The 26,338-nt window shown below is 43.2% G+C and overlaps 1 protein-coding gene across 2 annotated transcripts in view; it reads left to right on the forward strand.

Annotated features, from left to right (window-relative positions):
• ZBED1 (zinc finger BED-type containing 1) overlaps positions 1-26,338 on the forward strand; it is a 181,919-nt gene that overhangs the window by 144,322 nt on the left and 11,259 nt on the right. For both annotated transcript variants that reach the window (XM_042459475.1, XM_042459474.1), the window contains one exon: positions 4,326-4,533. In XM_042459475.1, the coding sequence (XP_042315409.1) occupies positions 4,326-4,533 (208 nt within the window). The remainder of the gene's footprint in view (positions 1-4,325; positions 4,534-26,338) is intronic.

The raw sequence follows: 26,338 nt of genomic DNA on the forward strand, positions 1-26,338 counted from the left end.
GTATTAGCTACTCCTCCTAACTTGGTGTTTTGTGCAAATTTGATAACTGTGCCCCCAGTTCTTTCATCCAAGTCATTGATAAAGATGTTGAATAGCACTGGGCCCAGGACAGAGCCCTGTGGGACCCCACTGGTCACTTCTCTCCAGGATGAAAAGGAGCCATTGTTGAGCACCCTTTGGCTTCGGCCAGGCAACCAATTACAAATCCATGTACAAGTTGCCTTGTCTAGCCCACATTTCACTAGCTTGTTTGCAGGAATGTCATGGGGACACACTGTCAAAGGCGTTACTTAAATCAAGATATCCTATATCCACAGCATTCCCTTCATCTACCAAGCTGGTAATTTTATCAAAGAAGGGATTATATTTGTCTGGCATGACTTGTTTCTCTGAAACCCATGTTGACTTTTTGTGATTATGGAATTGCCTTCTAGATGTTCACAGACTCTCTGTTTAATGATCTGCTCTAGAATCTTTCCTGGTATTGATGTCAGACTAACTGGACGATAATTGTTTGGATCCTCTTTTAACTCTGGTATTAAAAACAGATTTGTAAGCAGTTCCCTGATAAGATCTCATACAGAATTGTATCTTGACAGTCATAAATCCTAATCTTGGGGGAGGGGTTTTGTTTTTTTACAGGGGTGGACCATAGTTTAGTTATGTAGATGCTCTGAATGCAGAAGTACCCTGATCCTGTAATTTAAAAGTGCTGCTTCGGCTGCAAAGGTGCTTTTTTCCCCAGCATGAAAAGAAACGGCTTTCTGTGGCTTCTTTTTGTGCCAGGGAAAGGCCGGATCAGGGCACTGCGTGTAGTTGCCATGGCCCCAATCCAACGAGGAATGGGGCGGCAGGATGCCATTTCAAAGGGGTGGTCTGTTTCTCCCCTTAGGTTGCATCTACACTACAAAATTAATGCTGTTTGACACTGCTTGAACTGCCATGGTGCAATGCTATGGGATTCTGGGATTTGTAGTTTGTGAAATATTTAGTCTTCTGTGTCAGAGAGCTGTGGTCCAACAACAAACTATAAATACCAGGATTTCATAGGATGGCGCTATAACAGTTGAAGCAGTGTCATATTGCACTAATTCTGCAGTGTGGCAGCAGCCTTAGTCAACTGTACCTTGCAAAATGGTTGTACAGAAAATACAAAAAAAAGAAACAACAATAACATTGTATATACTCGTAGCTGAAAATGAAGAGTTAGATGTAAAATGATAGTCTAAAGTGTGGGCTTTCACTTTACACAAAATACTTTCATCTGGATCCACAACTGTTACTCCCACATCTGACTAGATCTTCCCTTAATATCTGAACTTAGGTGGCATGCTGCTTCATATTTTTCAGAGTTTTATTTTAAACATGTTAGCACTAGTCTTGAGGTTTTGAGGACCATGCATACAATACACTGAAATAATTTCATCTGAATCCCACTACCACTCTATGGCCAAAGCTAAAAGGAAAAAAAAGGGATTGGGAAAGAAGTAAAAATAATGACAGAAGAAACTTGAAATGAAAGCAAAGGAACAGACTTCCTGTCATTTTTCTGGAGATACTTCAAGCCAGATGTAGGTGTCTGAGATGACATATATGTGAATTGAACTCCCCAGATGTCAATCTGATGCAGATGAGGAAAACATTGATCTCTTTGTTCAAAAAGGAGGATTAACAGTAGTGTCAGTTTGACATAGTTGACAGATTGCAAAAGAAACTTGGGCAGCTTGTTGTAATAATGCTGAATTTAATAAAGAAAAAAACTTCCTTCTATCTCCACCCCCATATTTTGAGGTTGGCACCAGCTCATGTAACCAAAAGCGTGAGAAACACTACTATGGTGTGGATACAGCCTCTGATTCAATGGTATGCACTAAATACAGAGATGAAAAGATGAACCACACATTTCAGTGAGAAAGAGTGTACTATGTCAGTACATGAGCATGGAAAATCCAAAATCCATAACTGGCCAATATAATAATAATAATAATAATAATAATAATAATAATAATAATAATAATATCTTTGTTACTACCAACCAAGATTGCACAAAATTGTGCAAGCTCTTGAGTTCTTCAAAACTCATTCTGAAGAGAAAAGGATGAATGAAGAAACAGAAAAATAAAATCTTTGAAAATAACTAGGCCAGACATTGTAGCGATGAGGTTTGGAGTTTAGAGTCAGTCTCAAACCAGAGACATGCAGAGTTGAATGAATTAGACATTGATAAGTGACGCAAACCATAGATTACACCTAGTAATCTATACTGGGATGAAGAAATAAGGTCTGATCCCCATTTTTGAAAAGATGAAAGCAGAGTGTAACTCAGATCTGTCTCTTGTCTTGGGCGAAGTAGGATCCTGCTGCAGGCAGAGAGAAGTCAAGGGAATCACTAGCAGTCTTTATATGAGACAAACAGAGATTAATTTCACAAAGACACCTTGTGGGTTACATTGAAATGTCAGCAACATTTGAATAACAAAGAAAAAAACTCAAATAAAGCCCTTAAATCCAGAAAGAGTGTTGATCAGGTTCTCTGCTCCTCTTCATCAACTATGCTCACTTGCAAATGTTTGTCATAGGTGTAAGATTTTCCTCTCGCTTTTCAAATTTTCCAGTATTGGTGCTAAAGAACTGCTGATGATTAAACAACTCCATTGTCCTTGTAATCAGCATGCATTCAGCATCCTCCCTTGGTTGCTTGATATCCAATCACAAAAATGATTAGTACCCATATGCACTAGGTATTAAAACCCATATATTAAATACATGTGGAAAAATAAGCATTATGATAATTAGTGACTACTTGCTTGGCATGTATTATCCATACATAATAAAACGCACATTAAATTGCTCTCAGCATTACTTCTGGTGCATTCTAAAGGATGGTCTGATGTGATTGTAAAGGAGTGGTTGTTGTCAGGATCCTTGGAAGTAGTACTGAATCCCCAATTGGGAATAATTGCCATTTCTTTGATACTGGGATTTTCAAATTACCAAAGAAAGCCGACTTGAAAGATTATGTAAAAATGATATCATATGATTTCTGACTCATGTGAATGCTACACAGATTTGTAATGAAAATGCTAATATGGTGGGAGTGGGTTTCGTCTGTCACTTGTATCTCCTTGCTAATATACAGCTATCAAAAGCTGTATGAACTTTTCAGCTTTATCCAGTTATTCTTCAGTATATGGAAAAGTTGTACATACCATATTTTTCATATTTATCTTATGCTCCATATTATACTTATTTTTTAAAAAATGCAAATGAGCTAGGAGCCACTGTTCCTTCTTGTGAAATCCATACAGAGACTAGTCTATCACACTGGGGCTAATTTTGGCATTAAAAAGATATTAAAGTGCATTTAAAGCATCCAGGAAATAAAGGGTAAATGGCGAATAATTGCATGAATGATTATGATATGTAATTGCGCAAATAAAGTGATATCAGAAATGCATTGTTGCTGAAATCCTGAAAGTAAAAAGATGCAAGTTAATGCTTCTTTGTGACCACTTTAATGGCAGGTTTTGTGCAACGTCGGTTAGCGTAATTATGTGATTGTTTTCAGGGATATTCACGGGATAAACTCCTGATCTCCTTTGTGTGATAAACTCCTAAGATTGTTTATATTTAAACTCTGTAAAGTCAAAATGAGACTTCTCAAAATCACAGAAATTTGAATAATATATATGAGTACAGATTAGAAGAAAGGGGAGGCCAGAAGTTGTCCCTTTCTCCTCCGGATCATTGCCGCGGTAACCTCACAGCCGTGGCAACGATTGGCTGCAAAAAGGAGCTGTGAAATGCAGCTCGTTCCGACGATGCTGCCAAGGCTCCATTACAGCCCTGGAGCATTGCGGTGTCTGGACACGCTGTTTGGACATGTTGCACAAGACCCATCATTGGTACGCACGCTGTGTAAATGCATGCACACCAAAATGGCACTGCCGGCAGGTACTAGGGCTCAGGAGTGTGCGGTTGCTATGTGCTCCCGAACCCTAGAATCGCCACTTCCCGCCGTCTGTACTGGGCCTAAGATTCTTATTCTAACTCTTCAAGTGAGAACCATACCAAGGTAGAGCTTGCATTACAATTTATGCTAGCAGGCAAGTTTATTTAAAGGGGTTTCCATAAATTTCTCAGTAACATCTATTTTGGCTACTGAAAATAATATGTCTTGAGATGATAAGCATGTTTTCCCTTCTTTGTCCTCTATGTGAATTATTAAAATTTGCAGCCAAGCATATACCAGGTAACATGCTGTGCTATCTTCTGAAAATGTATTTATATTTCTCTCTCTGTTTTCATCTCCTACCCCTATTTAGTTGCTTGTATTCACCCCATGGAGCCTACGCCCAAAGCAAACTTGCCCTTGTGATGTTCACCTATCGATTACAGCATCTCCTGACAGAAGAAAGGAGCCATGTGACAAGTAATGTTGTAGATCCTGGAGTAGTGAATACTGATCTCTACCAGCATGTCTGTTGGGCAGCCAAAGCAGTCAAGTGGATGACAGGCTGGCTCCTCTTAAAGGTACCTGGGGATGTTATAAGAGTGTCATTTCATGGAGGAGGAAGGACAGGCCTCCCCTGTTTTGTTAAGATGCATTCAGTAACTTAATATTTCTAGCATCTCTGCCAAGGTGTCCCTGTGCTGTCAACGTGAATTTAAAAAACTTCTGGCTCAGGATGTTAAAGTCAGCATAGGGATAGTCAGCTGGGAGTCCATATGATATAGCTAGCCCCATTCTATCATCTGCCTGTTCTGAAGTGGCACTTCCACACTGCTTTAGGCACAAGCAGCACCAGTTTCAAATGAGGAAGTGCTTCCAAACCCAGCTTACAGTCAAATGCTACTTCTGAGTTGGGTTACTTTTTTGCCTTCCTAGAAAAGGTTGAACGGCATGTGGCAGAAGCAGTGTGGGACTCCTTGGGCGTCTTGCTTTGATACAGGGCTCTGCTTACCAAGCAAGCCTCAGGAAGCAAGACTGGCCATGATTGTGATGGTGCACCTCAGAATCATGTGCCACACCTCAGCCACTTGGGGCCCCATAATTTTCTGTGCTTGAACAGAACTTCCACAAAGCCCTCAGCAATTATGCCAGTATCTGTAGAGACTCTCTGTATGCCAGTACTGCACTCACATGCAGCTCTGCTCTGGGGCATTCTTCCTTGGGCTTACCCTTAGCATGACAGGGAGGAGTGGTCTAGAGTGGTGGTTCTCACACTGTGGGGCAGGACCCCTAGCCCTAGGGGGTGGCATGTGAGTTGCTCAAGAGGTGGCACAAGACTTGGAGGCCCAGATCCCTCCTTCTCCACTTCCCAAACTTTTTTTCTCCAGAAGAGGAAGAGAAAGGCAAGGAGGGTACTTGGAGCTGAGGGAGAAGAAGGAGGAGGAGAGAGCTGTTTCCTTGTAAAATGTCAAAATATGAATATATAGGAATGTGTGCTTGAAAATATGCACACTAAACAAACAAAATAGTTTTATTCATATAGTGGGTCGTGTGGGTGGGGGTCACAAGAGTGTACAGTGTTTGAGAACCAATGCTATAGAGGCTTCTCCATTACCACAAAGGCATCTAGCATATATTCCATGTCAAAATCTTATGCCTACCAGATAACTACTTTGGAATCACCCCAGCCCTTAGATCCCTCTTTATCCCCAACTTTAGCTGAAAGATCAATTGCACAGGTGATGGGGGCCAGTTTTCAGCCTCTACCTGTCCCAGCAGCCACCATTTGTCCTTGGTGCTCCAGATGTAATGCAATGTTGCTTCCAACTGCCGTGTTTCACATTTTCTATCTGATTTTGGCTTTTTAAAAAAAGGGGGGGGGGATTTGGGAGTGTTGGGTGCCTCAGGCAGATGAGCAAAACTGCCATGTTTGGGTTGTTTGGGGATGAAAAAAATCATCTGAAAAACAGCCTAGGAAAGGATTGTTTATTTTTTGGTGGAACATAAAGGGCCCTGCTTTAAAGATTAAAATAAAAGACACTTCACTTTCAGGATTCAAAGAGAATCTGATGAAACCAAACTCAGGACTTATTGTGTAGCATGTCTATCCCTAAGTGTGGAGCTGGTAAAAGCCCTTTAAAATGAAACAAGAACCATAACTGGTTTTATGGCAAACATGACCATGAATCAAGTAGATACAATTAGATTATCAAATCTTCCAGAGTGTGAATCTTGGAATCCTTTTATGCTCATCCTGCCCCTCTCCCATCTGGAAACATTTCTTCTAATTAACAGAAGCTTTTAATACCAAGAAGGGCTTGGAAATTGCCAAGTACAATCATAAATAGATAAAATGTGAAAAAAATGTTGTGTCCTAGCTCTCTGGGTTGCTATCCACATACTAGCCAAATGATAATGAAATCTTGTTGTTGTTGTTAACTGTTCTCGAGTCAATCTCGACCCATGGCGACCCTGTGCATGAGACATCTCCAAGACTCCCTGTCCCACTGCTCTGCTTAGGTCTTGTAAACTCATACCCATGTTCTCCTTAATAGAGTCCATCTGTCTAGCATGTGTCCTTCCTCTCTTTCTACTTTCCTCCACCTTTCCTAGCATTATTGTTTTTTCCAGTGAGTTGTCCCTTCTCATGATGTGACCGAAGTACAACAACCTCAATTTTGTCACCTTGTCTTCCAGGGAGATCTCTGGCTTGATCTGCTCAAGGATCCATTTGTTTGTCCATGGGATCCTTAGCACTCTTCTCCAACACCACATCTCAAATGCATTCATTTTCTTCCTATCCACTTTTTTCACTGTCCAGCTCACATCCATACCAGGTAATAGGGAATACAATGGCTTGTAAAATTCTCACTTTTGTGTTTAGTTGTATATCTTTGCATTTTATAATCTTTTCTAGTTCCCAGCCTATCTTCTTTTATTATGTCCCTGGCTTCAGACCATAGTTCTTCTGGTTCTCGGTCCATTATACTAAGTAGTACAAATCTGTTCCTTATATTGTCACTAAATTCTGTTGCGATATTTTTAGATCATATTTTGGTATGATGACTGGTTTTGTTTTCTTACTGAGTTTTACTTTTATTTTTTATATGAGTAATTCATTATCTGTGCCACAGTCAGCGTCTGATCTAGTCTTGGCTACCAGTATGGAGCTTCACCATCTCTTACTTCCAATTATATAATCTAGGGCCCTTATCACACGACGGGTTTTGCAGCTCAAATCCAAAGTCATTCCTAGTCCAACCATGTGAAGTCACATTAATACATGAAGTATTATCACGCGTGGTTGCTTTCTATGGGAAGCAGTTCCAAGGCAGATCCACTGTCAATCCAAAATGACTCCTGACTTTTGTGAATTCAATAACAAGCAAATTTACAAAAATTGTTTCCAAGCTCACTTCAGTTTCACTCCAAATTGGTCTGGTGTGGAAGATCACCCCGATCTTGCCCCCAGTGACACCCTGCATCCTGCTCCTGCATCCTCCTCCTTCACCCGATCCTGCCCTCCTTGTCCTGCTCTTCATCCTCCTCCTCCTCCTCCTTCACCCCGATCCAGTTCTCCCTGGCCCCTTTCGTCCTGCTCCTTCATCATCATCATCCTTCTTTACCCCGATCTCACCCCCAGTGGCCCCTTTCATCCTGCTTCTTCATCCTCCTCCTTCTCCTTTGCCCCGATCTCACCCCCAGTGGCCCTCTGCATTCTCCTCCTCCTCCATCACCCCGATCTCACCCCCAGTGACCCCCTGCATCCTGATGCTTCTTACTCCTCCTCATCCTTTGCCCCGATCTCGCCCCAGTGACCCCCCCACGTCCTGCTCCTTCATCCTCCTTCACCCCATCTCTCCCCCACTGGCCCCCTGCATCCTGGTGCTAAGGAGGGGGCAAGCGGAAGTAGCAGGGAAGGATGATAGCTAAGGAGGGGGCAAACAGAGGACGCAGGGAAGGATGACAGCATACAGAGCCCCACTGAGCATGGGCAAGGGTGCCAAATCGAATAGTTGAATCTGTCTGGTGTGGTAATTTATTTTGCACTCGCTCCGCTTTGCCTCAGGAATGACCACAATTTCACTCTTCATGTGAGATAATTAATCACGTGAGTTGCCTTGGATTCAAATTGATTCTGCTTCCCTTTACCTTCAAATTGGCTTTGGATTAGAGTTCCAATTTCATGTGAGATAAGGGTCTATTTGTTTTTTGTGGTGACCATCTGGTGATGTCCATGTGTTTAGCCTTCTTTCTCGTTGTTTGAAAAATGTGTTAGCAATGAATAGATTGTTAGCTTCACAAAAATCTATCAGACACTCACCTGTTTCATTTTTTTTTACCTAATCCAAATCTTTCTACTGTTTTTGATTCTTCTTTGCTTCTAGCTTTTACATTCCAATTTCCAATAATCAGCTTGACATCCTGTGCTGGTGTGCTGTCAATTTCTTCTGTACTTCTTCCTAGAATCTTTCAATTTCTTCCTGTTCTGCCTCCTTGGTTGGTGCATATACTTGTATTAGGATGATATTCATATGTTTTCCATGGAGCTTTATTGAAATAATTTAGTCTGATTTTGCATTGTATTCTCTGACTGCTTTTGCCACATCTTTTTAGTATGAAAGCCACCCCATTTCATTTCATTTCATTCCCTGAGTAGAACACTGTGTAATTGTCTGAAACAAAGTGGCCCATTCCTGTCCACTTTAATTCAGTCACCCCCAGTACTGCTAAGTTCATGCATTGCATTTCCATTTTTACTATGTTTAGATTCCCTTGGCTCATGCTTCTCACATTTCTTGTCCCTATTTTCTGTATGATGATTCTTCAGATAACATCTATCTTTTTCTTCTCATCTTTCTTATGTTTTACCTGTTCTTGCAAATACGATTTCTGTTTATTTCTTCTTGTCTCTTTGTTAGTTCTCTGATCTTGCCTTATTTGTAATGTCTCATCATATGGTTTTCTAGGTGAAGGATTACACAAGGAGGGCCATCTACACCTCTCTGTGTGCAGTGCCAACAAGTGTTACCTATGGTATCACTGTTATTATGTGACACCTACCACTACTGCTGCTGCCCAGTAGCTGTTTTCCTCCATATATGGTTCCTCCCATTGTTGTTCATTTGCTTCTCTACCCATCCCCTCATGCCCCCCTGGGTTTCCCTGCTCCCTTCATAACCTGCCCCCTTTAATTCCTCAGCTCTCTCCCAGCCTCTCTTCGTTGTTCTTATAGGATCTTGCAAAGGTTTAAAACAATAGAGATCAAAAGCAGGAAACTCAGTTCCTTCAAACTCTTTTTATGTGTGTGTTGAGAGGACTATTGAGCCTGGAAGTCAAAGTGCTGGTGAGATGAGGGAAATGGTGTGATTATGATAGGGGATATTTAATGCCTGTGCCACTTGGCCAGGGAAGATGTTCTTCCTACACCCACCTTTGGTTCTCAAGTTTTTTAAAAAAAAATGTATCTGGAAGCAAAGTAAAATATAGACCTTTTCAATTGAAAAATGTATTAATGCCTCATTTTTGCTTTAACCTTTGTTGTTGTTGTTGTTTACTGCTTAATGAGTTGAATGAATTACCTCCCAGCCCCCTTGTCCTCAATCACTTTGTTGAGGTCCTGCAAAGTATCGTGGTATCCTTGATTGAGTCAATCCATCTGGGATGGGGTCTTTTTTTTCTACTACTTTCTCCCTTTCCTAGCATTATTATCTTTTCTAATAATTCATGCCTTCTCATGATGTGGCCAAAGTACAACAGCCTCAATTTAATCATCCTGGCTTCCAGGGAGAGTCCAGCCGTGATCTGTTCTAGAACTCATTTGTCTGACTTCTTGGCCACTCATGGTATCCTCAGCACTCTTCTCCAGCACTACATCTCTAATGAGTTGATTCTCTTTCTATCATCTTTCTTTAACCTTACCTTTGTGTATTTCAGAGTACAATGGCATGATTAAAATAACAAATATTCATTTTATTCAATATAGCATGCACAAAGTTTTTTTCCTTCTTGTTAGGAATAAAATTTCTGTATTTGGAGAAAGATGCAAAGCAAACATCCCTATAATTCTTTGATCAAAAGAATTCTGTCCATATTTACCTTTTACAGTCAGCCCTCCATATCCCTGGATTTTATCCAAGGATTAAACCATCCACAGCTTGAAAATATTTTTTAAAATATTATTTTATTTATTTATTTATTTATGTGTGTATGTGCTGTCTTTCTCCCAGGGTAGGACCCAAGGCAGTTCCATCCTGGGAGAATTCCCAAAAGCAAAGCTTGATTTTGACATTTTATATAATGGAGACCATTTTACTATGCTATTGTATATAATGGGACTTGAGCATCCATAGATTTTGGTATCCATGGGGGTAGTGGTACTCAAACTAAACTCCAGCACATACCAAGGACCCACTGTATATCACAAAATTGTCATAAATCCTGCCGATGTCTTTGTTGGGTTCCCCAGGCTCACCAAATATAAGGATTTCTTCTCCTCCTCCAGAAATCCCTTCCTTACCACCATCTGTGGCGAAATCCCACCACTGTAGTCAAATGTGAAGTTTCTCAGCCCACCAAATGTAAACACTACCACAGTGTTTGCTGCAGTTAGCAAAAGTAAGGGCTTTCCTTAACCCCCCTACCCCTGCTACAATGTAAGGATTTCCTCCTTAGGTGACACTAACTATGGGGACCATCTAAATGTTCTCAAGATTCCTATGAGGATTCATTCAATTTCTATCCCCTTTGGATGCCACCCTTCCAATTTCAATGCTGCCATCACAGATACCTTGTCTGAATCCAATCTTTCATATTATGTTCCCAAAGGTCAAAAGTGTATAAGAACAAAAACAATCCATATTTACAGAAGTTAAACATAACAAAGCAGAATAATTGTTTAAATAAAATTTAAATGAAAATTATTTATTACATTTAAAACTTAGGGATAAGCAGGAGCCAGTGTATGTAATGTTTTAAGCATTGGACTATGACCCTGGAGACCAGGGTTTGGATCCCAGCTCAGCCATCTAAACCCACTGGGTGAACTTGGTCAAGTCACACTCTCTCAGCCTCAGGGGATGGCAATGACAAATACACACACACACACACACCTGAAGAAATGTGCCAAGAAAACCTCAAGTTTGCCTTAGGGTCTCTATAAGTCGGAAATGACTTAAAGGAACACAAGAACAACAACATTTAAAACACCACACACATTCTTATGCTCCTCTCTAGCCAACTCAGACCCTTAAATACTGCTAATTTATTCCTAAACCTGACTGATTCTTAATCATAAATATGCCGCACCCTTTCTCATACATCATCCGTACTCCCTTGCTAATCCCAAATATCCAACTAAACTGTCTAACTGCTATTCGCCAGCCTTATGCAAATCTCCTTACTCTTCTAATCTTCATTTACTCCAACTCTCTATTGTTTCCGCCCTACCAGCAGTTCCTTACCTTACATTATATTATATAAACAATACATTAAACAGTATCTATTAACACAAGTCCATGAACCCATAGTTTTACACAAAAGTAAGTTCACAGAAGTAGCTGGACATTTTTGTCCAATGTGGAATGTCTATTTTCAGTTGAAGGTCATAAAAGCAGAGTTCTGTGTATGCCATCATTGTGCATGCAAATGTGCATTGCCATTCAACACAAAGGTTGCATTGCACAGTCAATGCCTTAACTCCATATGCAGAGATTTGCATTATGCAACCATGGTTTAGGTTCTCAGTCCTTGGCAGTTTCCTGTGGGAAATATGTCTTACATAAATGTAGTAACATGAAGTGTAATGTTTGAAGTATCTTGCTTATTCTTTTCAAGTTATTCAGCTTAAACCAAGCTGTATTTGCTTTCTAGGCCATTGCTTGACAAGGAACATTTTCACAGGAAAGGATACTTTTCCCACCAAGAACATAAAATTTTATGTATGAGGCATTCTAGCTAATATCAGCATTACATTCCAATAACAGATTTAGGGAACTCAACAACATAACTCTCAATTTCTCTTTTAGAGAAAAATCTTAAGAAATAATTACAAAGTGAAAATTATGTTTTCCCTCCTTTCATGTTAGAATTAAAGCTATGTTACATTGAACACTTCCCTTCCATTGAATTATGTTACATGTAAATGAGTTATATTTCAATTAAAAATACCCGTTTTATGGTTTAAGTGTCAGTGAGTAAAGCTCAGCACTGGGTAGAACACAGACGCAAAGTTGTGTTGATCAGGTTCTTTCTCCCTGTCACCCATTAGCTTTTAACCATCTAGACTCCCATGTATACATTGTTGTTGTTTTGTTTATGTAGTTTGCATTTGACAATAAATACTAACCAAAAAAAAGCCAGTTTCTTCATGCCTCAATTCCTGACATGATCATCTTCATTATTATTATCATATGAGTATGTAAATTGAATCTGGGAGTTCTTACTGAACTGTTGCAACAGGAAACTCAATATATAATTAGATTGACTTATTATTGGGCCTGTCTGCTTTACATGGGCATGGGACTAGAAAACTGGCTTTAATGAACTACTGAAACTCACCACAGTGGTAGAATATTCATTCTATTTCTCTCTGTTTTCCATGAACTATGAGCTTAATTTAACGATTCACATCCTGACAGTGCAAAGTGTATTCTGATGTAGGGTAGGAACAAAATCCACTTTCTCTGCCTATACAAATACTGTGAAATGCCCTGTGTTACTCCACATACTCAAAATGTCTTTAAATAGATAGCTGGCTGGACCCTAGACTACATTCTCATGCTACCATGAACTTTTGCTTCCCGATACTACACAGAAACTACTTTTTTTGTAAAGTTCAAGTGTTTTTGTGAGAATACTACAATGCTTCCACAGGGAAAAAAATGTATGAAAGGGCGGGGGGCGGAATGCAAGAAAGGTGGTTTTAATATGGGGACTGAGATCTGGTAGGAAAAAGAGCTATGGAGAATCTATCCTACATATCAATTTAAAATGTGATTGCTACTTTCCTGGAGAAACCCCTCAAAATGGATGGATATTTGTTAATGCCCTTCTTCCAGTTACTACCCACAGAATTCTCTGCTCTGTTAAACAGCTTTGCTCATCCTTTGCTTTTCTTTATGCCTGAAATCTTTACTGTAACCTCTCCTTTCTCCTCAGCTGTTTCATTGAAACTACTTTTCTGATAAAGCTTATTCTTTTAATTCTCACCTTCAGGGAAATTAAGTCTAAATATATAATTGCCTATGTCATAATCTTCTAATGTTGTTTTTTTTCTTCCTGAAGTTTATATTAGATATTCCTCAGTTCACATACCCATCTTCTTGGTCACATTAATTTGTAAAGTGTTGTTTAAATTCAGGTGTGCTATATCAGTAAGAATTATCCTGGATGTATAACTTGATAGCAGAAGCTAAAAGTGTCATGGGATTGTCACATTTAGAATCATAGAGTTGGAAGAGACCACAAGGGCCATTCAGTCCAACCCTCTGCCATGCAGGAACTCTCAGTCAAAGCATCCCCGACAGATGGCCATCCAGCCTTTGCTTAAAGACCTCCAAGGAAGGAGACTCCACTACACTCCGAGGGCGTTTGTTCCATTGTCGAACAGCCCTTACTGTCAGGACGTTCTTCCTAATGTTGAGGTGGAATCTCTTTTCCTGTAGCTTGCATCCATTGCTCCGGGTCCTAGTCTCTGGAGCAGCAGAAAAAAAGTCAGCTCCCTCCTCAATATGACATCCCTTCAAGTATTTAAACAGGGCTATCATATCATCTCTTAACTTTCTCTTCTCCAGGCAGTTGGACACAGTCCAATCCCTTGTAAATGATTTAGTAAGCCAAGTGTGTTTAAGATTGCGACAGTGATTGTCCATTGAACAAGTTCCTTGCATTACAACTCTTATTCTGCATTTCTCAGCCTTTTCCAGAAATAGGATAGTAATTGAATGAACACAGATTAAACAACAATAGATTTTATGTCATTTTATATCTTTGTCTTAATAAAATAAGGAAGGATTGTAGTGCAGAGTTTGGAAACATTTTGCATTAACTCCAATTGGAGATAATGCCCATCAGTGATGGAGAACTCAACTTTTTTTAGCTGATTTTAACTGGCTTTTTTGTGTGTGCATATATTCATTAATCATATATCCTTAGCCAGCACATTCGGTACCTGGTATGTAGTATCTGTTGTCTCTAACTAGAAGAATATTGTAGGATATAATATTACAATATGTAGACAATGTAGAATATTTAACATCAACAAAGTACCTACCTAATCAGACGAAGAAAATATTCATACCAGCACTTACCATGAGGTAAGTGCTGGTAAAATGTTTAGGAAGCATGTGTATCTGAAAGCCTGATGTGCTTCCTAAACATGAGGGAATTGTCCTCACGCCTCCAGCATCCCTGAATCATTCGGGGAGCAGCCATTTCCCATTTCTGCTAATGTTTCCGTTAAAGAAGAGAAAAGAAAGGGTGGGGATGAAGGATTGGGTGTGAAACAAATATCCACTAATGTCACCCATGTGTTATAGTGGTCTAGTATAACTGCAGTCATGGAACCCATTACATGCTTGCTTTTAAAATTAGAAAAACTGTAAAATAGTCAAAATGCCATGGAATGAAAGTATTTAACTCCCCATGTTAGACAAGAAAAATAGTGAGTGCTAAATCACACTAGAGGAGGAAAAATATACTGATTCACATAGAAAACTGATTAAGAAGCAGGACAGGCTTAAGAGTCTACTTTGAATTCAAATGAAAGGATCATCAGCCCGGTACAGACCGCCCAAAAAGGGCAGTCTGCCGGCACCCTGGTTTGCTCCGCGAGGAAGCCGCAGTAGACAAACCATGCGGCTTCCTCGCGGAGCAAAAACTCCCGCAAAAAGTGGGTTCTTTTTGCGGAGACATAATGCCACAGTGCGCCAATGGCACACTCGCGATGTCATTATGGCGCCACGACGTGCGGACGCTAGGCATCTGTCACGTCAAAATGGCAGCGCCCATCTGTACAGGGCACCACCATTTTGACATACGGAAGACATGCTAGGGTTGCAGGGTGTCTGTAAGAGATGCCCCGAGGCAACCCTAGCACGTCTTCATGATGTACTATGGCGCCGGTCTGTACTGGGCCTTAGCTTGTGGGATTCATGTAATCTCTTTTGAAGACCTTGGAGAGCAACTGGTAAAACAGAGCAGAGCTTAAAGAAGTCACATGTTTGAATACAACTCCTAGAATCTCCCAACAATCAAAATAACTTTTCCAGATGCTGATAATAGTAGATCATGAATGGATCAGTCATGTGATTTATTGGGAACAGATTAATAAAATCTAAGATAGGAGTAGAGAACATCCAGCCTTCCAGATATTGCGGTACTACTACTCTGTTTATGTGTTACAACATGTCTGGCTGACTAGGGTTGATGTGACTGGAGTTAAGCAACCTCTCTGTTTACCCAAACCTGCTCTAGGGTAGATGACTAGAAAGCACCAATCAAAAACATAAAATACTTCCTAAATGCCTCCCTGCTCTTTTGAGAATTGGCTTTGTCAGGGAGGAAAACCAGGAAACTTGAAAACAAAGAAGAGAGGTTATATGATAGGCAGTTCACAGTGTGCTACACCAATGCAAAAGTCAACCAGTCAGAATACTGTCAAAGTGAATAAGTCAGGTAGAGGGGCTCTAATACGAAGGCCATCCAACAAATTGAATTGTATAGTCCCCACAGTGCCTTCTGATACATTTCTGTTATTGTCGTCAATTCAGTCAGCTTTTGAATGCTTAGCACATACTCTACTTTGCAACAGAAGCTTTGTGTCCTGAGCACTGATTTTGGAAAGCCTCCTGCTAGTCGTCTGGTACTGGGTACTGATTTCCTGTAGCATCTGTGATCCATTATCACTTTGCAGAACTACTGAGCTATACATTTGCCCCCTGAAGCGAGCCCATGCTGAAAGAGTAAAGCAACAAGTCTGTTGAATCATAGTGCATATTTGAACTGTCAGGAAATAAGCAGTCTAGTGGACTGAAACATAGCTGTCTTAAACTAACCTGCATTTGGATGCTGTTCAGTGACCTCTCATACCCTCTTGGCAGCAGCATGCCAGGTTCATCTTTCCTCACACTTTTTGCAATGATAGTATCTTTCTGTGAATAATGCTTCAAGATTCATGACTTTTTAGTCTCCCAGGAATTAGATGAAGGGATGGCATCACTCTGGTTAAAAAAAATAAACACTGCATTGCAGATGTGTGTTTACCTGTAGCTTGGGCCCATCGAAATTCCTTATGTAAAGGAAGAGACAGACTAAAACACAAGGAGGAAACTGTCTTGGAAAACTAGAAGTGTAGAGATCCCACCAAGCCTTCAGGAAGTGTATTTGGTACTCCTTCCTGATTCTTGAACTGGCTCTTTAATAGCTTCCTGACCCTTCCTTCCTCTTCCTGTCTACCATCCTTCCCCCACAACTAACCACACATGTCTGATTTTGCCCCTAAAATGCGTCTATGTCCTCCTCAGATGCTTTTAATACAGGTATCTTCTCTCTCAGGTTGATTTGCCCTTTGATTTGCCAGCTTGTTGTTGCATTTCCAGAAACCCAACTTTGGGAAGAGTAGAGACAGAGCATATTTGCAAGCAGCCATGAACCTTGCTGTTGGGATTGTTTGTAGTCCATAATGCTGCATAGAAATGTGAGCTGTCATTCTCTTGTTCACAGAAAAGGATATTTAAAGGTTTTATTCATAACAAAAAGGGATGAGCTCACACTGCAGTTCCAACACGGAGGAATGACAGTGCTTTGAGAAAGTTGGCAGATTACAAAATTTTCACACTTCTGCTTGTTAGTTGTCACTGTCAGTATAGTGCAAGCAGTAGACAAGAAGCCTTGAAATTATCTCCCAGTTAATACTGTTCTAAATCCAAAGAGAATGCAAGAGCCATGACACTGCTGACAAACAATTAACTATCCTTCATTTTCAGATGCATATGGAAGTGGAGTGGCATGCGTGCCATAGGCTCACCACCACTGCCATAGAGTACAACCTATAGTTATACTCTATGGCAGTGGTGGTGAAGCTATGGCACACGTGGTATCTCTGGCATGCAGAGCTCTCTCTGCTGGCACACACACATCGGCTCCTCCTCTTCCTCCACCCTCCCATGCCTTCAACTTTCTCTAGGAAGGCAGTTAAAGGGACAGGAGGGTGGGGGAAGAGGAAGAGCTGGTGCACACCTGTTCCTCCTCTTTCCTCCTTCCTGTGCCCTTTAACTGACTCCCAAAGGCATGGGTGGGGGAAGGAGTGGAGGGGGGTGGCCTTACTATCGCTTTAGGCTGAGACAGCATGACTTGTGTGTGTGGTGCCTTCAGGACATTTCCACTTATGCCAACCCTAGGGTCAAACTGATGGAGTTTTCTTGGCAAGTTTTGTCAGGGTGTGTGTGTTGCTATTGTTAGCCTGAGATGGAGAGAGTGTGCTGGGTATGTGTACATGCCTTCAAGTCATTCCTAGCAACCCTGAGGTGAAACTGCCATGGGGCAAACTTCATCAGAAGGGGGTTTCCATTGCCATCCTCTGAGGCTGAGAGAGTGTGATGTGTGTTTGGTGCCTTCAAGTCGTTTCCAACTTATGGCAGCCCTAAAGTGAAGTTATCATAGAGTTTTCTTGGCAAGTTTTGTCAAGAGGGGTTTGCTATTGCTAGGCTGAGGCTGAGAGAGTGTGCCTTGGTTTTTCCCCCCTGGATGTCCTGCTCATAAAAGGCAGAGGTCCCATCCCCTGGAAGTCCCATTCCCCTCTGAGAACCAGATAACACCCGGTGCGGGAATGCCACTGAGTTTGAGCACTCGGTCTCTTAAAATTTTGCTATCACTGCTCTATGGCAACCTTCCCCAACCTAGTGTCCTAGTTCTGGACTTCAGCTCTCATCTACCCCAGCCATCCTGGCAAATCTAGCAATAGCAAGTCCATTTCTATACCACTTATAAGTACACTTAAAAACTCCCTATGTGGTTTACAATGTGTAAGCTAATTGCCCCCAACAAGATGGGTATTCATTTCAGTGACCTCAGAAGGATGCAGAGCTGAGTCGACCCAGAGCCCCTGGTTCGTACTGAAGTCACAACTTTGTGGTTTGTGAGTGAGTGGTTGCAGTGTGCCTACATGCTTCTTACTGTTGTCCTTGTTGTTGTGTGCCTTCAAATCATTTCTGATTTATGGAAATCCTAATCATGGGGTTTTCTTGGTAAGATTTGTTCAGAGGATGTTTCCCATTGCCTTCCCCTGAGGCTTACCAATACTGAGGGTGGGAGGAACGAAGACCACTTCTGATAGCTTCTCTTGAGTGCCATACTGTAGACAAAGTAACCTAAACATTAAAATATTGGTTGATTTTGCTAAAGAAAGAGTTTCAAAAATGTAATCATAACATCATTTTGTCTCTCTTTAATAGCATGAATTTCAATTAATAAGGACTTGCCTGCTTCAAGGCTTGGATAATGATTTGTGTATTAATACCAATTTTTTAAAACTCAAAACAGAGCCACTGCTCATTAGATGCAATTATCATCATTGATTCGCCAAAAAGACACTTCCATGCCCCAGCAACCCAGATAAGAGAAATTATAATGGATGTTGTATGGGTGTATGAAGCAACCGCAACTGCAGTAATTACTGTGGTGTTTCTGGCAAGGACCTCACACACTGAAAGAGGCTCTCATATTCTTCCTTTTAATTAAGTGGCCATGTGATACGTCAAAGTGAGGACACTGAGGCCCACCTGTGGTGCCCAGCACTTTCAATGGCTAGTGGAGCTGAGCACTTCACCTGCAAGCAGCAGGGGAGCAGCTGATAGTAAGCTTAGCTCTCTCAGATCCTTCACAGCCATCTGTCAAGCAAAAAATGTTGCTATGTGCTTTAAGCAGGCATATAGTAGACTTTGGCCATTCATTGCACTGGGCTTCAAGAGATTGGGGGAAAGTATCTTCTAGAAGGAGTGGGCAGTTTCTAGAGGTTGAAGAGTTCTGTCGCTCCACTCCAGGATCCTGGAGGGAAACATGCCCCTTTCCCACCCATAATTTAATCGGAAAAAAATATTTGTTGTTGTTGTTGTTATATTCATTTATAAAGAATGGGACTCAAGATGACTTGCAAATTATTAAAACCGGTATGTTGGCCTAAATACCCTAAAGGCATAAGATCCCATCTGATCTTGGAAGCTAAGCAGGGTCACCTTGAATGAGAGACTGCCAACAAATACCAGGTGTTGTAGGCTATATTTCAGTGGAGGGACTGGCAAAGCCACCTTAGAGTATTCCTTGCTTAAGACAACCCTATGAATTTTATGGTGTTGCCAAAAGCCAATGCGCGCGCGCGCACACACACACACACACATAGAGGGATTAGAAACACACAAAAATGTTATTTTAAAAAACCATTTAAAATTTATTAAAAGCCAATACCAAAAAAATCAACATAACAGCACAGCATAACTAAAAACCTATCAATCAAATTCCCTAAAAGCCCAACAGAATAATAAAGTCGTTACTGCCAGCAGAAGGAGAACAAGGAGGGAGTCATCCTAGCTTCTCTATGGATGGACTGCCAGAATCTAAGAACAGAGTCCAGTACCCCTTGAAGTTTCAAGGGGATACAATTGCCAACTTTGGCCCAATTTTCAGGGCTCTTTTCACCTTATGTCAGCTCCTGCCAGCCTTCCCCCCCCCCCCAAATTGAAAGTGACCATACAGTCACTTCCTGCTCTTTAAAAAGCTCTAACTGAGCCAAAAACAACCCCAGGAAGCTCCCAAATAAGTTGGAATTACCATTTATGCATTCCCAAGGTTTCAGGAGACACTGTTGACGCTTTTTGCTGAACAGGTCTTTTAATTAAAATATTAGAGGGTTGGTGGAGTGCCTGGGCTGTGAGAGGTGCAAAGTTGCCTTTTGGTTCATATGTGTCCCCCCAGGTGGACTTTGCCCACCACCATGAAAGGAGTTGATCATGAGCATCTTTAGAAAGGTATCTTCAATCTCCTAATGAATACTGTGCTACTACCCCAAGCTTTCATTCTGTTATTGAATCATTAACATGAAGGAGGAATCAGTATGTAAAGGGATCTTGTAGCACTTTTGATATGAACTGAAAGAATAAATCTGGTTGCATGGGTTTTTGTAGACATGAGCCTACTTCCTCAGATGAAGTGTATGAGTCTATGAAAGCTCATGCTACTAGTTTCTTTCTTTCAGTTAGTCTCAAAGATCCCTTTGCATGGCTATGCCTTTAACTTCTACCATGAAGAAGAAAATTTTTAGCCAAATCTTCTATTCATTATAGTTGCTATTCAACAGCACGTTTCCCTTCCAACTTATCATGAAATGGCTTTAACCTTTGCTTTTGAGTGTTCGATAAAAGGAAAGGTGCTATAGACCTGTGCTGGTTCCAGCTCTTGACCAGCCACTATGCTTCTCAAAATTGACTGAGCAAGCTCTCAGTAGCTATTAGCTGGGCATCATCAGGATTCTGACCCCAGGCACTTGGTGCTATAAACAATGTCACCTCATCCTTTCACCAGTTTTGCCTCTGCTTCCCAGATAGCTGCAACCAGGTATACTCTCAAATCCAGTATCTGTTGTGGTAGGTAAGAAGATTTAAAAGATTACAACATGGGGCTTTTAAACCATGCCCCAGGTTTGAAAATCATTTGTGGCCCACTTGTGATTGCCAGTCACGTGGTGTCCATCTCCCCTTCCCCCGTCCTCCTTGCTATTCTCTTTATTTTTTATTTTTCAGATTTTCATGCACCTGTGGAGCTCTGCAGACTCAATTTAAGTTTTAAAAACTTTTAAAATATTAAATCATGGCTGGGGAGCTCAAGAACTGCATTAAAATGTTGGGGAAGAAACTAAAACCCTAAAAACATGCTAGGTAGGGCATAAAGAAGGGAGGCAGGGTTAAAAAAAGGGCAGAAAGGGAGCACGATGGAAGCAGCAGCCCCAGTCACTGAAATGAATGGTGTGTGGTGGTGGATGCTGTAGAAGTGGTATGTTTGCATTTTATTTTACTTACTGCAGCAAGAAAGGGGTGGTGTGGTAATCTCCTTAGAAAAACAGTAACTAATTTCTCATATTAAATATCCCAGAGTGATCCAGTTACTCACCCACTGACTGCACAACACAGGTGTTCACATTTCACTTCCAGTTATATACAAGAAGGGAAGACACAAAACAGAAAGACCTCCATCTTCATTCTAGTCCTACTGAGGGTGAAGAGTTGTTCATACCTGTGGGGGCTTTTCACACTGATTTTCATAGATGTGGATTCTCACAATTAACACTATAAATTAATGGTTGCTAATCCTAAGTCAAAAGGTATGAAGTAGAAAAATGTAAAAGATATTTAAACAGGAATTGATGAATCTTCTGCAATTGAAATGCTGTACCTATAAAATTCTAATTAAATAGAATAACAGTATCCTTTGTAACCTCTGGTACTTTTTGTTAGAAATATAATGTGAAAATGCTTCACCCTCATCTGGGTTTTTAGTATTTTCCCTCCCCTGTTTTCTTAAGATCTTCCTTTCAACCATGGCTGTGCTGTGTTTAAAACTACAGCTAACCTATTACTTGAAATGATGCAAACAAGGTTTAACAAGGGGGGGGGATAATTAAAGTAATTTATATCACACAATGATGGAGGATGTTTGAGTTTAATAAAAATTAACTTAATTTTCTTTTTTTCCATCTGTGTTCCAGGCCTAAGGCTTGGCAAAATTCACAAACAATTGTGATCCTCTTAGCAAACTAAGATTTAAGAACTAATAGGTCAGCCAGATTTCATTCATTCATTAAGGATATTACATGATTAGTGAAACACAAACAGTTATTTTAAGTTTTCTTTTCAAAGTTGCTGATCATACTATGACCCATGCTAATTCCTGCAGTTCTTTAGCTTGCTTAATAATAGTTTTGTGGCTTTAAAGGATAGCAGTAGAATTCTCCAAAGGTTCCAAGGCATTTAGTGTAAATGTTATTTCACATGACATCAGTAGCACAAGTGATAAAAAGGCAGTATTGACAATTGTACAGAGTGAATATTTATTTATTTCTTCTTCGTGGTCTCTGCGAATCATACAAATGGGTTTCACTGCGCCTGCGCAGTGCTGTTCGGAACTTCTAGAATCACTGGGCAAAGTACACTTTGCAACAAAAAGAAACTTTTTGGCGGTAACCCTGCCCACCCACCCACTATAAAGCCCCTGCTTCCCGCTCTTTTCCCCAGTTCCTTTTTTCCGCCGCGACTGCTGCTGTAGAGAAACTTTGCTTGCTATTGCTAGCTCTTTGGACTGAATCACTGGCTCTTTTTGACTTCGGACTGGTTTTTTGACGTTTCTGGCTCTAATCCCCCTGTGCTTTGGTGACTTTGGACTGTTTTTGACCTTTCTGGCTCGGATCTCCCCGTGTTTTTGGTGACCGCAGACCGGCTTGACTCTGGCTTCGTTCCTACCCTCCACTATGCCTCCGGCTCCGTTTAAGAAATGTGACGTCTGTGGCGGTAAGGTGCCCATCCAGGACCCACATTCCTCCTGCCTCCTCTGCCTCGGCAGAGAACATGATGTCAAGGCCTGCGCTCTCTGCAAATCCTTGACCTCCCAGGCGAGAAAAAACCGAGAGTCGCAGCGCACTTCAGCCATTGCCCAGGGAGTGTTGAAGAAATCCAAGGAGGGAGACCCGCGCCCTTCCTCCGCCCCTACGGCCTCTTCGACGACAGACCGCTGCAGCCCTGCCAGTGTAGCCTCTGCACCCCCTGCCGATGCGACCCGTGGTTCGGCTGAACCCAGTGCCGCCAACGTTGTGGCCCGTGGCCTAACGATGCCCAGCGACACCACCAAACCCCCTAAACGCCCCCATAAGACCTCGGGCAAAGGGGAATCTTCTGAGTCTCCGTCCTTGACACGGAAGGACGATACCGGTGATTCATTACCCGGTACCAGCTCTGCGACACAGCAAGAAAAGACCGCCGCCTCCCCACTCGGTACGGGCTCCAAGACCTCTAAGGCCCCGACCGACCCATCAGCCCGCCAGAAGGACCCCAAGGTAAAGTCTACCGGGGTTGGGTCTAAGACCTCGGGCTCGAAGTCCACTAGCTCGACAAGAGATGCGGGGCCATCAACTGGACTCACGCTACAGGCCACCCCTTCATCTAAGGGAGACACTTCTCATCACGGCGACCGGGACTCATCTAAGTCCTCCAGGAAGAGGAAACACCACCGGGAAAAGACCCCTCAGCCTCCGCGGGATGATCTCTTCGATCCCGATCCCATCTCGAAGAAGCACAAGTCTTCTACCAATGACGGCTCCGGTCCCGATCCCGTCCCGAAGAAGACCAAGTCTACCACCAAGGACTCCGGGAAGTTCACAGCAGTGAGAGACATTCCTCCGTCAGCCCGCTCGCTGTCGCCTCACCAGTTACCTCCCGAGCCTGTCATCCTCCACCCCGTGATGGATGTGACTCCCTCTTTGCCTCAACTAGACCTGCCCACGATACCGTTTGTACACTCCGAGGATGAGGAATCACTCCCTTCCAGCCGGCGTTCCCTCGTGCCTGTCCCGAAGTCTCCACGAGGGGCCCCGCGTGAAGACCCTGATTTTTTCTATGACTCTGACACGGACAAATATTATATGGCCGTGTCCAGAGAACAGGCGTTCGAGTGTTTTTCGTCGAGGCATTCGACTTCCAGGCCACCTGTTCAAAAGCCATCTACCTCAAAACAGTCGGCTCCCGGCCCGTCGCAACGCACTCAAAGGCCCACCGAGGAGACCCACACGTCGGACCGCTCCCGCCCGAAGACCTTGCCGGTTGCACGAGAACCCGACCCTGTGGACTCCGAACCCGAAGTGGTGTCGTCCGACGAGGCTTCGGAGGTGAGCCTGTCACCGCCTGATTCTCCACAAGAGATGCACCGACCGGAACCGGTTTCGCCAACAGATGACGTGCGCTCATTTAATGAGCATATCATCAAGATGGCCAACTCACTTGATATTGAGCTGTCATCCGCTGATGATGGTGCCCAAGACCCGGTCGACCGGCGAGTTCAAGGTAGAGTGCCAACTCCGCCATCGATTCCCTTCCTGCCGTCCCTACAAACAATTCTCAAACGCTCCTGGGACTCCCCGACCTACTTGGCGGGATCGACCCGCAAGGTGGAATCCCTTTATAGGATCCCTCCCTCATGCTGTCCTTGGTTGGCGTCGCATCCAAAGCAAAATTCGGCCATAGTTGAGGGCTCTCAACAGACCTTTACCCAGAAACAGGCCACATCCCCTGCCGATCGGGAGGCCAAGAAGGTGGATGCTCTAGCCAAAAAGGCCTATTCTGCCGCTGCCCTCGCCGCCAAGGCTGCTAATTACAATGCATGCATGGGGGCATATGTTCAAGCATTGATGGAGAGCATCTCCCCCTTGGTACCTGACGTCCCCGACAACGTGCAGCAGAAGCTGGTTGAAATCAGGGACGAGACACATTCCATAGGCAGTTGGCTTATCACCACAGCTAGGAACATCACTGACTGTGTGGGCAGGGCGATGTCAGCAGCCATTGCGCTTCGTCGTCATGCGTGGCTCCGAGGCTCAGATCTTAACCTTAATGCCAAGACCGCGATCGAGGAGATGCCAATTGACGGATCGGGCCTTTTCCACACCGATACCGATGAGGCTCTCAATAAGAAATACCGCATGAAAGCAGCGGCCAGGAAACATGGCATGTCTACGTCCTCGTCTCCGCCGTTCCGGAAGAAACAACGCCCATGGCAGAACCAAGGTCAGTCCCAGAGGCCCTATCATCAGGACCGCCCTTTCCAGCAACAGGGGCCCCAGAGACCGAGATACCCCTCCCAATCCTCCTCCTCCTCGGGCCGACGCAACAACTCGGGTCGGTACCGAAAGAACTGACGCCAAGAACCGGACCAGGCCAAGAAGCGGGCCTGAAGGTCTCCAGCGCGCTTCGTCTCTACCCTTCCTTCTTCATTTTTAGACATTCTAAGGCCCTTCGGTGACACCTGGGCTACGATTACTTCGGACTCGTGGGTTCTCAGTATTGTCCGTAAAGGCTACGCCCTCGAGTTCCTACACCTCCCTCCAACTGGACTTTTCGTTTCTACCCCACCCTCTGACACCCTTCTCGACGAAGTGCGCACTCTCCTCACCAAAGGGGCTATTTCACCCATCACCTCAGATCAATTCCACAGATGCTTCTTCTCCCGGTACTTCACGGTACCCAAGACTGATGGGGGCATCAGACCAATTCTAGACTTAAGAAACCTTAATGAATTCCTTGATTACCGTCATTTCCGCATGGTAACTCTGGCCTCTATCCTTCCTTTGCTCCACCAGGGCTTGTGGTTCGCGACCATCGATCTCAAAGATGCCTACTTCCACATAGGGATCCGGGAGTCCCACAGGCGGTTCCTTTCTTTTGCTGTCGGGACGGAGGCCTACCATTACAACGTCCTCCCCTTTGGCCTAGCCACGGCTCCGAGGGTCTTCACCAAGTGTATGGCACCGGTAGTGGCCTATCTCCACCAGAGGGGCTACATGGTCTTTCCATACCTGGACGACTGGCTCTTCGCTGCAGCCTCGCAGACCCAACTCCAGGAGGCGGTCGGGTTCTCTCTAAGTCTGCTCGAGTCCCTCGGCCTCGTCATCAACAGGCAGAAGTCCCACTTAGACCTGTCCACGCGCATCAGATTCATCGGCGCCATCCTCGACTCCGTGCTTTGCATCGCATACCTCCCTTGGGATCGTTTCCAGGCACTGGCGGTGGCCGTCCAGTCCTGCCTGGCCCACAGAAGGGTGAAAGCCAGGGACGTCCAAGTGGCTCTGGGACACATGGCATCCACGACCTTTGTCACCCCCTTGGCGAGACTTCGCCTTCGTCCCTTACAGGCTTGGTTCCTGTCAGTTTTCGATCCCATGACGGACCGCCCTACCAAATGGCTCACCGTCCCAAGACCGGTTGCTTCTTCTCTTCGGTGGTGGCTAGACTCCCGCAACGTTTGCGCAGGCATGCCATTTGTTCCGCCACAGCCTCAACTGACCCTGACGACGGACGCGTCGCTAGAAGGTTGGGGAACCCACCTGCTCGACCTTGCAATAAGAGACAGATGGTCCCGGACCGAGAGCCGCCTCCACATCAATGCCCTAGAGATGCTGGCGGTAGAGAAGGCCCTGCGATCTTTCAAACTGACTGTTTTGGGCAAGGTGGTTCTGCTCAGGACAGACAACACCACTGTAATGTATTACATAAACAAACAGGGGGGTACCAAATCCGCCACCCTGTTGGATATCATGCTTTGGATCTGGAACTGGTGTGTCCTCAGGAGAATCAC

This window comes from Sceloporus undulatus, chromosome 3 (genome assembly GCF_019175285.1).
Source record: "Sceloporus undulatus isolate JIND9_A2432 ecotype Alabama chromosome 3, SceUnd_v1.1, whole genome shotgun sequence".
Taxonomy (NCBI): domain Eukaryota; kingdom Metazoa; phylum Chordata; class Lepidosauria; order Squamata; family Phrynosomatidae; genus Sceloporus; species Sceloporus undulatus.